At 42.2% G+C, this 13,860-nt stretch overlaps 1 protein-coding gene across 6 annotated transcripts in view; it reads right to left on the minus strand.

Moving 5' to 3' along the window:
• MGMT (O-6-methylguanine-DNA methyltransferase) overlaps positions 1–13,539 on the minus strand; it is a 205,125-nt gene extending 191,586 nt beyond the window's left edge. For 4 of the 6 annotated variants that reach the window (XR_012836275.1, XR_012836273.1, XR_012836274.1 and 1 more), the window contains exons 1-2: positions 13,140–13,159; positions 3,970–4,013 (exon numbers count right to left, since the gene is read on the minus strand). Coding sequence is in view for 3 of the 6 variants with exons in the window: in XM_075757621.1 (XP_075613736.1) it covers positions 3,970–3,993 (24 nt within the window). In the remaining 3 variants the exon portion in view is untranslated. Of the gene's footprint in view, positions 1–3,969; positions 4,014–12,400; positions 12,431–13,139; positions 13,160–13,500 lie in introns of those variants that run through there. The other 2 variants (XM_075757623.1, XM_075757622.1) reach the window with 2 other exon arrangements.
• Between the last annotated feature and the right edge of the window lie 321 nt (positions 13,540–13,860).

The raw sequence follows: 13,860 nt of genomic DNA on the forward strand, positions 1-13,860 counted from the left end.
CAGCAGCTTAAACCATATATATTGCAGAATATTTAGGTTATCATTTGGTATTGTTAGCATGAAGCCAAGATGAACATTTTGAAACAAGTCAAATTTTTACATGCAGCATACAAGCAAAACGCCATTAGAAAGCAAGTGTTAATAAGCTAGACAAATCAAAGATTGTGGTGGGTTGGCATCAAGCTTGCAACATGGGGTCATGCCACCCCTCGGATGCATCTCAGTGCCCAGGAAAAAAGTGAAAGCCTGACAAGTTGAGAGACACCCACTTCAGGATATCTTGTTTGAAACGGTGGGCTGCCTAGAGATAATGAATTGGAGCAGAATTGGTCAAGAAATTGAGTGCCAAGAACACGGGAAAAGCAGACAGGACAAGGCCAGATATTTCTGTAATAATCAAATTACACCACCACCAGAGACAGAACTCAATTGTGCACATTCCTTGCTGTTAGGAGGTACCCGTAAATCCCCCAGCGCTCATCCTGGAAGGCACATTTCTTGGTGTATCTACCATGGGATGTGGAAGCATATTGTCATTCTTACCTCAGTGATGACCCACAAATGGATTAAGCTCCCCCTTATTTTTAGACTGGAAATCATACACCAGAAGATTCAGTTAGAAGCACTGTGCAATGCACTACAAAGCTATGTCACACTGTTCAGTTCACGCATAATAAAACACTAACTCACAATTATCAAATTTGTCACCAAACAATTAAAGAAACAAATACCATGCTAAAGAATCAAAGATGAAGAATGCAGTCTCTAAGAATTAGAGGGTTCCCCCAAATTAGTAGCTAGTTGTTACTTGTTTGAGTTTTAACAACTCTCACACAGGAAAAAAGTCATCACAGCTGTCTGGATTTTCCAGAAGCATTCATCACTTCAAAAAATAAAAAACTCATGATATTAGTCAACATTTTAAGGTCTAGTCCTTAATTACCATTGAAGTGTGTGCTGTAAAACTGTGTACATACTTTTTAATAAGAGATTATACTTTGAGGCACTGAAGAAATACAAAATTTCACCACCAAGATTACCACCTGATGTATATGCATACATACACATAGCAAGACTGAAGTGCACTACTGGTACAGGGTTCAGCTGCATATGTAAATACACAGCAGCTACTCTCATACAAGGAAAAGAGAAAAGTTTAATCAAATGAAACTCCTATCAGGTTCAGCGGAAGTGAAGATGGGCTAAAAATGAAAAAATCTAGCAGAAGAATGACTTTAATATTAGGTAACATTTCAAATTTTTATCACCTAAATTCACAAAATTCTTGATCTGCTCCTTCTTGTGTTCTCTGCAGAGCTTAAGTCAGGACCAGCTAAATAAAAGATAATGCAACTAGGCATAACACAATAAAAGATATTACCTTCACAATGCATTATTGCTGCCAATTATAAGAATCACTTCAACTTAATTTCAAAGGCACAATCACCTTCAACTGTAACAGTCTCTTTTTTAAATTTCAAACAGTATTACATTAAGGCAATAACTCACCTTCCAGCTATAATATCAGTCTCCCTTATTGCAAAAATACATTTCATAAATACTTCTCATCGACAAGTCAAGCTAATTCAGGTTAATTTTATTGTATTTTGGTGCTATCTCACATTTGTGTGCAATCACCTTTATCATTTTATTGCCATGCCAGAAAGTAATCAGAACAATTATTTGAAAAAGGAGGTGTATAAATTCTAAATCACACTTGCTGGCATTTTTGATAAAATAGCAGCTTTATCTCAGAAAGTGGCAGGGACATTGGATAAATCATGCATCAGTCAAGTGTAGCTGACCCCCAAGTGCATTGCACAATATCAGGAGTGCTTCAAAAGAAACTTTCCTATATAATCCATCATTCTTTATAATACCAAAATAGCTATACCTGAAGAGCAAGGGGCTACAGAATAACAACAAAATAAATCTAAGCAATATGAACAAAACCATTAATAGTGCTCCTTTTTAAGCTGAAGGTGAGTCAGGAATCTGAATTGCATTCCAGGAAAGAATTTCATTGACTTTTTTTTAAAGTGAGTAGAACCAGCTTTAAACAAATGAAGCAACAAACTGTGTATTAAGAATTCACTAAAAATACAAAGGAAAACACACACAAAAGACAAGTATCAAAAAGAATCATACAAAAATGTAAGATTATAGTCTTGACATACACATCTGAATTTTCCCATTGTTATCAATCTCTGATTCAGGACAGCACGTACAAGCATTTTGCTATATTAACAGAGAGCAAAGCATCACAGTTAGTACAAGAACCTGTTTACTAAGTTTAAATTTAATAACTATAAGAAATCCAGAGAGGAACAGAATTACATTTAGGATTAAATTTCTCATGAAATATAAATCGTCCTAAGAACACCACAAACCCAAAAACCTCCTCAATACAGTGACATTCTGATGTATGCTCAGGCATATAACTACAGCCACATTTCAGCCTCTTCCACACAAACCCAGCGTACATCTTTGGTCACCGCAACGCAGCTTGCGGAATCAGGGAGACAAATACAAGGATCACAGAAAATGCCCACGCCTGGCCACTTTCAGAAACCACTTTTCAGCAACCTGCTTAAAAACTGTTCAGCACATTACATCGGTGATAATGAACTTCTGCAAAAAACAGACACTAGGCATATATTGTGTCACTGTAAACTAATCATACACTATAAATATTCACTAAAGAAACACGAGCTACATTACATACATATTTAATATGCAGCCAGAACGAGGGGAAACAGCAGCAGACAGAGGAGCCTGGGCTGTGGCTGCACAGCCCCTGGCAGAGCCCCGCTCCCTGCAGCGGACAGGGCTGTGAGTTGATGTGTTTTACCTTAAACCCTGTGCCTTTCCACATAGCAAAGGGGGAAGAGTCCCCTAACAGCTCATGCTGCACCTTTCAACTAGAAGTGAGAGTGGGAGAAATGAAAAGGTTAGATAATAAATTATTAGTTTCATGTCACTTGCCAGCTATATCACACCTAGCTCTGAATGGGAAGGAACTAGTGATTCTTCCTACCACGCCTGCTTGTGCAGAAGATAATCACATATCTCTGCCATTATTCCAAGTACCTGCTAAAAGATGTTTGCAAATGAGAGACACAAATATAAGCATACAGATGATTGTTTAATAGAAAAAAGGGAAGCCAGAATTTGTTTTCCTGAATTTCTTCAACCATTCCATTTGAAAAAACAAAAACAATTTTCTTCTGTGGAAAAGAGAAAGAAAGTCTTCTACAGAGGGGTAGAAGACACAAAATATGTCAAAATATGTAATGTGCCTTAGAAAAGTAGTAAAACAGATTAAAACCACAAGAGATGCCACTATTAGGACATTTTTAACAGTGACAGAATTTGCCAGCAGGAATACTAAGATAGGCAAGTTTGATTGTACCAGAAATATTTTCCTAGAGGAGCATTAGTAGTGTTACAAAAACAGTTATTCCACAGAAAAACATATTTGTAGCTTCAAAGTTCATTTTAATTATTGAAGAATATGGTTATTGACTAAAAATGTGTTGATACTTTTCTTTCAGGAAGGTAAGTTGTTCTGTATTTCTTGAGAAACAGCCCTGTTTTCTTATTTTACTATAAAGTTACTGCCCTACACTTACTGAAGCATCAAGCCTCAAAATTAAGCCTGTTTTGAATAAATGCAATATTTATTAGGAAATGGCAACAAACAGCTAACTTATAACTGAAAATGTAGTATTATCCTGTTAGTTTATGCTCTGTGGCAGATAGATACGTGACGGGGAAAGGTCCACTGATGCCTGTCACCAACCATGACAGAGCTACAGAGATTTACAATGCAGCATCAATCTTGTCAACTGGATTCTTAATACTGACTGCTGGACACTGGGGAAAAACAATCTATGTTACATGAACTCTTTTGTAATGCTGGACTTTCAATGTACACCTAAAGACAAGGGTATTTTACTAGAAACTTACTTTTGGAACAAGTCTTGATGCCATGGTAGATGAGAGGTCTCTACCTGTAAGGAAAAACATTCTCAGTTAGACTGAGATTTAATCTGAATTCCACAGGAAGAACAGTGTATGTCAATAGTGTCATTTCCCTTTAACCAACTCTATATCAGATTTTTAAATGGGCTCTAAGTTTCAGTAAAGATACTTTCAAAAGGGAGTTTGATTTATTTTTTTACATGCAACAAGGAATTTTAACATTCATTAGGTCATCTACTGCTTGTTAGGAGTCAAACAAAAAATAAACAGATGGCACATCTTAGACTTCCTCCATAACAAGCACTACACAACTCTGACATTTTGAGTAAGAATGCCTTAAAAGATGTAACATTAACTTCAGAAATATTTGTACAGTCAGTAATGCACTTCCAAGTTACTCAGTAAAATCAACAGCCTTTTGTGATTTAGGAAATAACACATTTTAAGGCATGAAAACAAGTGAATTCTTAGTTATATTCTGAATTTAGAAGTGCCTAAGAAATGTTAACTTCAATTATTATAATTCATGTCTTCAACAGTATCATTATTTGCATATTATCAACAACAAGATACAACATGTTCTTCTGCTCTCCCCTTTGAAACAAAGCATGGTTGCTATTTCCTTGGCATTTACTTAGTTTTCCCCCCCTTTATTTTCTTTTCAGTGCTATTTAGATATATTAGACCTCTATGTTCATGAAGATGTGGTATAAACACTAAATTTTTGAAAATCAATGAGACCATCTGACAAAGCTCAGCCTCAGAGTCCTGACACACAGCCAAAGCTCTATGGGAACTCTTCCACTTAAGTCGGGGAACTCACTACTCCACAGGAGAGGATAACTGTATCCGCTTGAGAAATAAATCTCCTAAAGAAACGATACTAACGTGTGAGGCTTTCCAAGTCCTCTCAAACACATCAAGCCTTGAAGTCCAAGGCAGTAGCAGAACTCAGACACGTTCTAACTACTTACAAGAAAAGAGTAATATTTAATCTTAATATTACATCTTAATAATTTTAAGAGTTGAAAATTAAGATCCTGAATAATTAGTATTTTAAAGATAGTAACAATCATACCCTCGTAAGGTAGGCATCACAAAGATCACTCATTACATTTTTAAATGTAAGTCAGGCAGATGAGCGATCTAATACTACTTAAAATATCTGTAACAGAGCTAAAAATAAAATAGCAATTTATTTCTGTTGTCAGTTCAGAGCTTTGACTTTCAAGGTGCATAGCAACACTTAGCTTTTCAGACTTTTCTGAAGGGTAAAGCTACAATATTTGCCTCAAAGCAGACACATCCAGAAGCTCATTTCAAACCTGGGCCAAAGACCAAAGAGAAGAACAGTAAGTGCACTGATTTAAGCCAACGCTACACAGAGAAGCCCAGGAGTACGCATCTGTCCTTTGCTACACTTCCCCAGGAAACCAAGAAGTAGAGGAGCTGCCGAGATCGCCGGGGATGGTATCCTTGCTTCCACCGGGAAGCAAGGCAGCACGCCAGCCGGAAAGCAAGCCTCTGTGCCATCCACTCGTCCAGGCAAAGCAAGAACCAGTCGTCATCAAAATGCCATTCAACAGTGGCAGGGAATCCAAGGAAGGCTCATCTACCACCTCCACCTGAACAGGGAAACCCAAAGCCTTCCTCTGACACACCTGCATCTTCTGCAACCCGAGCATGACTAAAGCCTGGACACATTTGTAGGACAGACCTATGTGCTTCGGCTTCGCTTGCACCACATGTGAAGTAATTACCATTTAAGTCACTTATGCCCCTCTTCCCACCTCCCAGCCGGTCTGATGCCACATGCTGCTTTGGATTCTGGTGAGATCCACTTGCTCCCCACCCTCCCATTGGGAAATAAGTTTTTCCAAGACAGCAGGTGCTCACAGGTGGATGGAGGACTGCTCCATCAGTCAGCCAGACAACAAGCATTCATCCTGACTGAAGGAGCTCAGAACCCAGCAGACATCTCTGGGACAAAACTGGTCAGGAAACATCCCTTTTCATAACAGATTTTTGTTCTGTGTTTACTTACAACACAGTTTCTCTCCCCTTTCATGAAAGACATCATGCCAAATGCCAAAATCCAGTTAAATTTCAAATTATGGTTTTAAATCAACACCCCATTTCTCCTAAAAATTAAGTAAAATAGAAGAAAACTGTACAAGACCACCACTAAACATCAGAGGGCTGGGAAAGTCCAAAACATTGCTCTAAAGTGCACCTCAATCTTGCAGAAAGCCATCTTGTTGGAAGAGGCCAGTATATGCACTACTAACTTCTTTCCATGTTTGGTTGAAGGATTGCCCTAAGGTTGATTTTGAAGGAAAGAACCCAACACCTCTTCTGAACGGCACAGGAATTGCCACTGATCAAATGGCAGTGAAGCCCATCTCCTGTTGAGCTCCTGCCTCAGACCTGAGCTGTGGGATCACAGCTCCTGCCTCAGCTCCCCTTGGCCTTTCAATCAAGATGTGCCCGAGTTCCCCAGAACTTCTGTTCCCACACAAGAGCTGTGCTGAGGCTGCAGCCAGGCAGCAGGATGCTCCCAAGACACCTGAAGATACACAAATGCCTTCAGGTGCTGAATAAAGCTCCTGCACAGATGAGATGATGCAGGAAGCTAATATATCATAGATCCACCCTGCGAGCATCCCAAACCTCTGAATATGTCAATGGAACAGAAATTCAGAGAAAAGTCAGAGGTTGCATCAGAAATCACATCCTTAAAGGTCATGAAAAGTCCCAGCCATAATGTATTGACGCTCTAGAACAGAAGTCCTTGGGTTTCAAGACACTTTCCTGTTTACTTTCACAGAACCCCAGCCTGGAAAGTACGTGTGATGGCAGCACTACAGTAAGAGCTCCTAGATTCATCAGTAGTATTCTTCTCAGTTCATCAACTTTTAAACGCTAAAGGAAGATTCTCCTTGGAAGACAAGTCCTCAGGATCCGCAGAACATAATACTCTCTGCTTTCAGTACTAAAATTTAAAAACAGCTATTATATCAAGTCAGTATATGAATAAAATTCCATATGAAAACATTTAAAGTACATTACATTTTTGGTCAAGATGAAAGACTGAAAAAAACTCAAGCAATCTATTCTAATTGGGTTCCCATGGTAACTATACAATTGGGTTTTTCAGTATAACATCCCAAAGGCCCAATGCACACTTGTAAAATATACTTCAAACAGCCTGAATTGTTTTTACATTACAGCACTCCCAGGAAGATCAATTACTATACATCCCCACCCTAACTATTAGTGGCAGGAGATGTTAACACTATTGGCCATATTAACATAAGTCATGTAAAAACCTCCACATATCCTCATCATTATATAAAACTAATTACACACTTCAGATTCATCACATGTGTTCTGAGTAATAAGACTAGTACTGGTTTATCACAAGATCATGTTTACTGAACATTAGAAATCAACTCCAAATAAATGCCAAACCATTTTGCTTCTCATATTGATTTCAAGGATAAACAGAATCAATCATTAATAATTACATTATAAGATGACCCATAGGGTTAATCATATTCTTAGAAACTCTCACTATGGAGTCAAATATAGCTGCACAAAAAGACGACTGAAAAGCATGCCAATCCAGGCCACACACATTGCTAATAATACAAAACAAGGTGCATTCACCAACATGCAACTTATAATTGGTGAAAAAATAGTACTATTCTATTTAATAAACCACAGCATTTATTTAAAAAGTTTCTCTCAGATTAAGCACTTTGCCTTGTCGGGCCTCAGTTTCACTTTCTGAAGACACAATATGGGCTGAAGACCCAGCTTGCCCATCCAGATCAGCCTTCCAGCCAACTGCCTGAGCCTCAAAGCTCAAAGGAGACAATCCACAACCACTGTAAGTAGGATTCAAACCCAACTAATTCACTTATACTTCCAGGGTAAAAAAGAACAACTGTGGCCAGTTTGAATAAAGTCAATCTCATTTCTCAATCAACCAACCAGAAATCTTGGTATTTCATGGCTTGAAGTCAGCAAGTAACCAGAGGTATTTCTGGTGTCAACAGGAGACAGTGCGAGGGACTTCCCTTCTCTCCCCACTACGTCATAATTTGATCATACTAAACTTCAGTGGAGCAAGATGAAGGGAAAATGAAGTTGTGTAAATTGTTTCTCCAGGATGCTCCTCAGTCTAAAAATGTACTGTCACAGCCAGCCACTGCTGCCAAAGCAGTCTGTGCATTTTTAGATGCTGTACATTCCATCGTGTGAGTTTTATAGGTGAAACAAAAATTAATCTTTTAACAAGCCCTCAAGTATACTTTAGGTGTTTATTAAGAAGTTTAACTAATTAACAGACCTTCTGCATACTTGAATGTACAAACAACCAAAGCTAATGTTATTGTTTGCATTGTACTGACTGATCTAAAGCAGTCAGATAATTTAAATATCATTGCATGATGATTATGCAGCAGCAACATTTACAAGACGCACTAATACTTGCTATCTGCTAATGCAGAGTTACCTGCAGGGAGTTTAAATTTGTACTTGGAGCATGTAGATGGCTTGATTCAGAAAGCAAATCCCACTGCAGAGTGGGCCATGCTGCTAATAGATATAAACTTCAGTAAAATATCAATTTCATTGATGTGATCATAACACACTAAAAAGTGGCAGAGTAATAATTAAAACTGAAAATGCACCCATCAGGTAAGAACATCTCTTCAGGATCCCACCTTCAGCAGCACAGAGCTATACAGCATACAGAAAAACAAGGCCAAGCATTTAGTGACTTTTACCATCATGCCCCCCAAAGAAGTGGGATTCAAACCTCCCAAGTCAGAAGTGGGATGTCCGAATGTAAAATAAGTTTCGGAGCCCAAACGCAGCATCACCAGCAGCTCAGCTACAGACCAGGGAACATACAGTGCGATCTGAACCGATGTTTGCTGCTTCCCTGGATGCTGGCAGCTCCTGCTTTGAGAGGCAGAGTCATTCTTTTATTCCCCTTTACCAAGCTGCCCAAGACTATGGGCCCTCTGTCAGTAGCACTATTTTACTACTATTTCACTTGAAAAGCAGAGGGGAAGTCAGAACCTTTGTATCAGTGATCCCTCATGGAGATTAAAGATGACTTTTGCAGACATTAAGTATTTTTATCACCTTCAGAACCTCCACTGCATTGGGAAGAACTTCAGCTGCATGTACAAATTTTACAAGTGACTTGAAAAGATACCTGAAATTATTTCTACCATTTAATTTGGCATAATATAAATCAAAATAGATAGCAGATAGTACTGACAGACATCAGAACAGGGTGCTTTTGCTCTGCTGGTATGAATAGTAAACAACTGAAAAATGGATTAGCAAAAAGCATCCAAACAGTGACACTTTCAAAGAAAAGTTTTGAATTACTCCACTTCCATGAAACTCCAACGCCACACAAGCTTTATTGACACTCAAATACATTTCACTTTTTTAAACAGTAGTCTGGACCACACAAGTAGATCATCAGTTTTAAAATTGCATTTTGTATTTCTGCAAAATACTTCAATAGAGGTTTGGTCTGGTTTTACAGTGTGATTGCTCCTCCAGTGTACCTTTAACTTAACACTGGCCCAAACACACCTGCGCTGGGTGATAACATTAGCCTTACAGGAGACAACAAAATTTAACACAGGATTTTTATTTTTTTTTGCACCAGGAAGGTTTTGCTCATGATATCTTCAGATAAATTAGCACAACTGAAGCCCCTGCCAGGACAGGTTTGTAGAACAGCAACCTTCACAGCTATCGGCAGAGGTAAGAAACTCAAGAACTGGAAGTCTGCAGTAAGAACACCAAATGGCATTAATGAAGTTAAAGTTCGCAAAACCAGCCAAGACACAGATTGAAACCTGTCACTACCTAAAAGATTTCAAGCCTCCTGAAATTAAAACTTTGTCTTACATTTTCCCATTAGTTACATTCTCTTCACCAGTCCAGATATCTTATGAACACTCGGTAAACTAGAGAATTGCACAATCCGTCAATAAAGTAAGCGTCTTTTGAACTACTGTCCATATGACTCAATTTGTCAGTAGAAACTGCCACCAGCGCTGCGCTTGCAGAAAAATGTCCATAAATGCATTATTGCGACTGGCAGATCGATGTCCATAATAAAAACAAATAGATTTAACAAGTGCTTGCTTTTACGAGTTATGCAATTGGTGGGATGTGTGCTCAGCTTCACCTGACAACTTCTGGGAATGGGCAGTCCCGACCAGGTTAGGCACCTGCTGACTTCACCAGTGTTACCAACAGGAAATTATTCTAACACAGGAAATCTTTAAAACCACTAGACTGAATACTAATGCCTTCAGGACATGCTTAGAAGTGTCACACATGCAGAATTTAACATATTGTTCTGCAAAATATAAAGTGAGAGATGTTAACAACTCTCACAAGCAGTGAGGCTTTTTTGCCTCACTCTCTGCAGAAATTAAGTTTAATTTAGGCCAGCCGCATCCCAGGTAGAATCACTCACTAGTCTTGAGGCTGAAGTTAAACACCCCCACAAATCAGGGCCTGCAATTTGTTCCCACAAAGTTCTTGCAGCACCAACACCAGAATGACCAGCACCACTGAAACCACCTTGCAGCCACCAGGAGTAAGGATGTCACCCTTGGTACCAGAGGTGGAGGACAGGGCTCACACGAAACTTCTGCACCAGTTGGAGCATGAGGGGTATGGCAGCTGGCATACCAAGGTTTAATTCATAAACATCAGTTGTTCTTGCTCCTCCAAAACCCTCATTGCATGGGAAAGAATACTATGAAAGTGGTCATCCATGTCTCTGACAGGTTGTACTTTGGATTTTTTGCATCGCTGTTTCTTCTAACAGCTTCCCCTGTCACCAAAGTCAGTTTAAACAGAATTTCTCTGGTGCAGCCTTTCCATCTTATCCACACTTCCCATAACAAACTTAATACTTTTTCTGCACAAGTCCTTAAATTAGCCATTCAAAGAAACTCCGATAACCTTCCCAAAGGGCATGAGCTTCTCCTTCAGGCTACTATCCCTTTAGTGATGCCATTAACTGATTCTCTACATACGTTAAGCATTAAACACTGGTGACAAGTTAATTACAGAGTTATCAAGAGATAAAGTAGTCACGGTAACACAAGTTGCAATATAACTACAACAGTTTCCTATAGAGCTTCTGTTCAGTTGCTGGTGTAATTAGCTTGTCATGGATCAGAATGCAGATAGGAATTGCTAAAGCCACCTTGCAAGCTCACATGGCTACATTTTTTTTCCTCTGAAGCTTGAGGCTTTTGGTAGAATTGTCCACATTTGGAACATCTGTTTGAAAACAAAGCAAACAAAACTTTGTACTTTGAAAAATTATGTCCCAGACTGACAAAACATTCAGAAGTAAACAAATAAGCAACTTGGCAAGTTTCACATAACTGGATGTTTTCAGTCAGAAGTATTCTGCCTTACGGGGGTGAGTTCTTGCCCCAGAGGCAAAAAGCTTTACAAACATCATAGCACAAACACGCATTAAGGAACTTAAAGATGAATCAAGCCTGATAAGGGAGGGGGAACTGTTCGAGACAGCAAAAGCTCCAACCCAAAATTAAGAGCTGAAGAAATAACTTGGGTTTAAAACAAGAAATTCTGTGGTATCTATGATGCTTTTCCAGGGTTGCGAGCACTAGCCTGAAAACCAGAGCCAGGTTGTCCCACGCATTGCTAACCCTTCAGGTCTTGACACAAGGGGCAGATGTAAAGGCACACAGGCTCCACTCACTTCTTCCTGCAGAGACCACACAGAAACCTTTCCAAGGGGTGCCTGTGCACAGGAACAGAGCTGCTAGAGGAGACCCTTCGGCTCACCAGACCTTCCACAGGCTCCACACCACAGGGCAGGGAGGCATCGCAATGCAACAGGAGATCCCCTATCATAGCTCCACTTAAACTGCATTTCCATGCAAGCGAGCGAAGACCAAAGGCCACAGAGGCAGTTGTGAGAGGGAGGGAGAGCTCCTACACCACCAGTTTTGGTCCCTCGTGCATTGGGGAGACAGGCAGGGCTTAGAGGCCAAAACCTTCATCAGGTTCGCAAAGGAACCCTGTCATCTGAACAGACTCCTCCGGAAGATAACCCTTGTCTTCTGTGCCGGGGAGCACACAGCTGGACACGAGAGTTATGCCGTGACAGTCACTTCTAAACCAAACATCATGCCCCAGTTTACAAAATGGAAAGCTTTCCTATGTGAAACACTGTAGAGGCTGCACCTTACCATTTAATAAGAGTTCTATTTTGCAAAAATAAGATACAACTCAGTAACAGGTTTATTTGGGAATTGGGGCAAAAAAATAAATAATTGTTTACATTTACTTTGTTTTAAAAACTGTATTAAAAACAATAGCATACCTATTTTACAAACAGTTGCAAAGCTTGACTTTCCTGTCAACAGCAAAAGGAGATTTTTATGTTAATATCAATTTGACAGGCACTATTCTAGTGCAGTTTCATGCTAATCTGACCCGCCCGCAGGCAGGTGCCACAAAGCAGGGCATTGCCATCCATCCCCCCCTTGCACTGCTCCATCCGCAGCCTGATGGAGGCCAACGCACTTTTAGGAGTGCCTCGGCTCCCACAGCCACCACGACACAGCCTTCCCTAGGCAAGGGACTACCAGTGATTACCAACACGGGCCTAGCGCCTGCTCTGGGCGCCAAAGCAGGGATATTTCCTCTCCTGGGGCCTGCAGATGTCAGTGAACGCAGCCACCGGGGAGCAAAGAAGCCCCATCGCTCAGTAAGACGAAGTGAAACCCCAGCACAGAGGCCAGCGTCAAGGGCTGTGACCGCTCTCCCCACTGCTGCCGCTCAGGGGGACGCAGAGGGTCCCGGCCCGGCCGCGGGGAGCGGCCCCTGCTACCAGGTCCCTGCGGCTCCGGGCTGGCACACGGCCCGCAGCCATCTTCCCCCCACGCCCCCCTCCCTCCCGGCCATGAGGCGGCCGCCACCGCCCCCAGCGGGCCGCGCTGCCCAGGCCGGGCCAGGCCTGCGTTGGCCGCCGCTGTTGCTGCTGCTTCCTCCTGCGCGGCCGCCCCGAGCCCGCCCCGCCGGGCCCCGGAGCCCCGCGGCTCCCCGGCCCGCCCGCGCACCTGCCCGCGAGGAGGAGGAGGAGGAGGGAGAGGAGAGCGGCGGAGAGGCCACCGGAGCGTCCCGGCGCCGCCGAGGGGCAGTTCTGTCGGGCCGCGGCGGGGGAGGCGCCGCCGGGGCGGAGCTGCCCGGGCGACCCGCGGCCCGGAAACCCGCACCGGGCGGGCGAAGGAAGCGGCCCGAGCAGGCCCCAGGAAGCGGCCCCCAGTCTGCAGCGCCTGGCCCCGGGCCTTCAGGCCTGGCTCTTGCACGGAGCCTCCTACCTGGCTCTGCTGGGGGTGCTCGGGGGGGCCACCCTGCCCCTTCGCCCTGCTTATATGGCCGGGCAAAGAGGCGCAAATTGCCCGGGCTCATGCAGCCCACCTGTGCTGGGCAGGCCTCCTCCCAGGGCTCCCGGGCTCAAGGCTGCTGCAGGGCATGCAGGTGGTCAGAGACATGGATTTCTGCAAAAGTCCATCTCAAAATAACGGTGTGGGGGCTGTAATGCAGGAGGAGTCAGAGCCCGTACGGTGCTGAGCTCCTGTGGCTGTCGTGCACCTGAGTTCTTCCTTTAAGCACTGACGTGTATGGCAGCTGAGCAAAATCCACCACATCTGGAAGCAAAATGCAGGGCTTATAACCAAAATGTGCTTTTTAAAATTACGTAGGCTCTGTTCTGCTTGCACTCTGTGGCAGGATGGTGAAGGGCAAAAGGCAAAGGCTGGTACCGTCGAGGAACGGGCC

The sequence above is a fragment of the Balearica regulorum genome, chromosome 7, assembly GCF_011004875.1.
Source record: "Balearica regulorum gibbericeps isolate bBalReg1 chromosome 7, bBalReg1.pri, whole genome shotgun sequence".
Classification (NCBI taxonomy): domain Eukaryota; kingdom Metazoa; phylum Chordata; class Aves; order Gruiformes; family Gruidae; genus Balearica; species Balearica regulorum.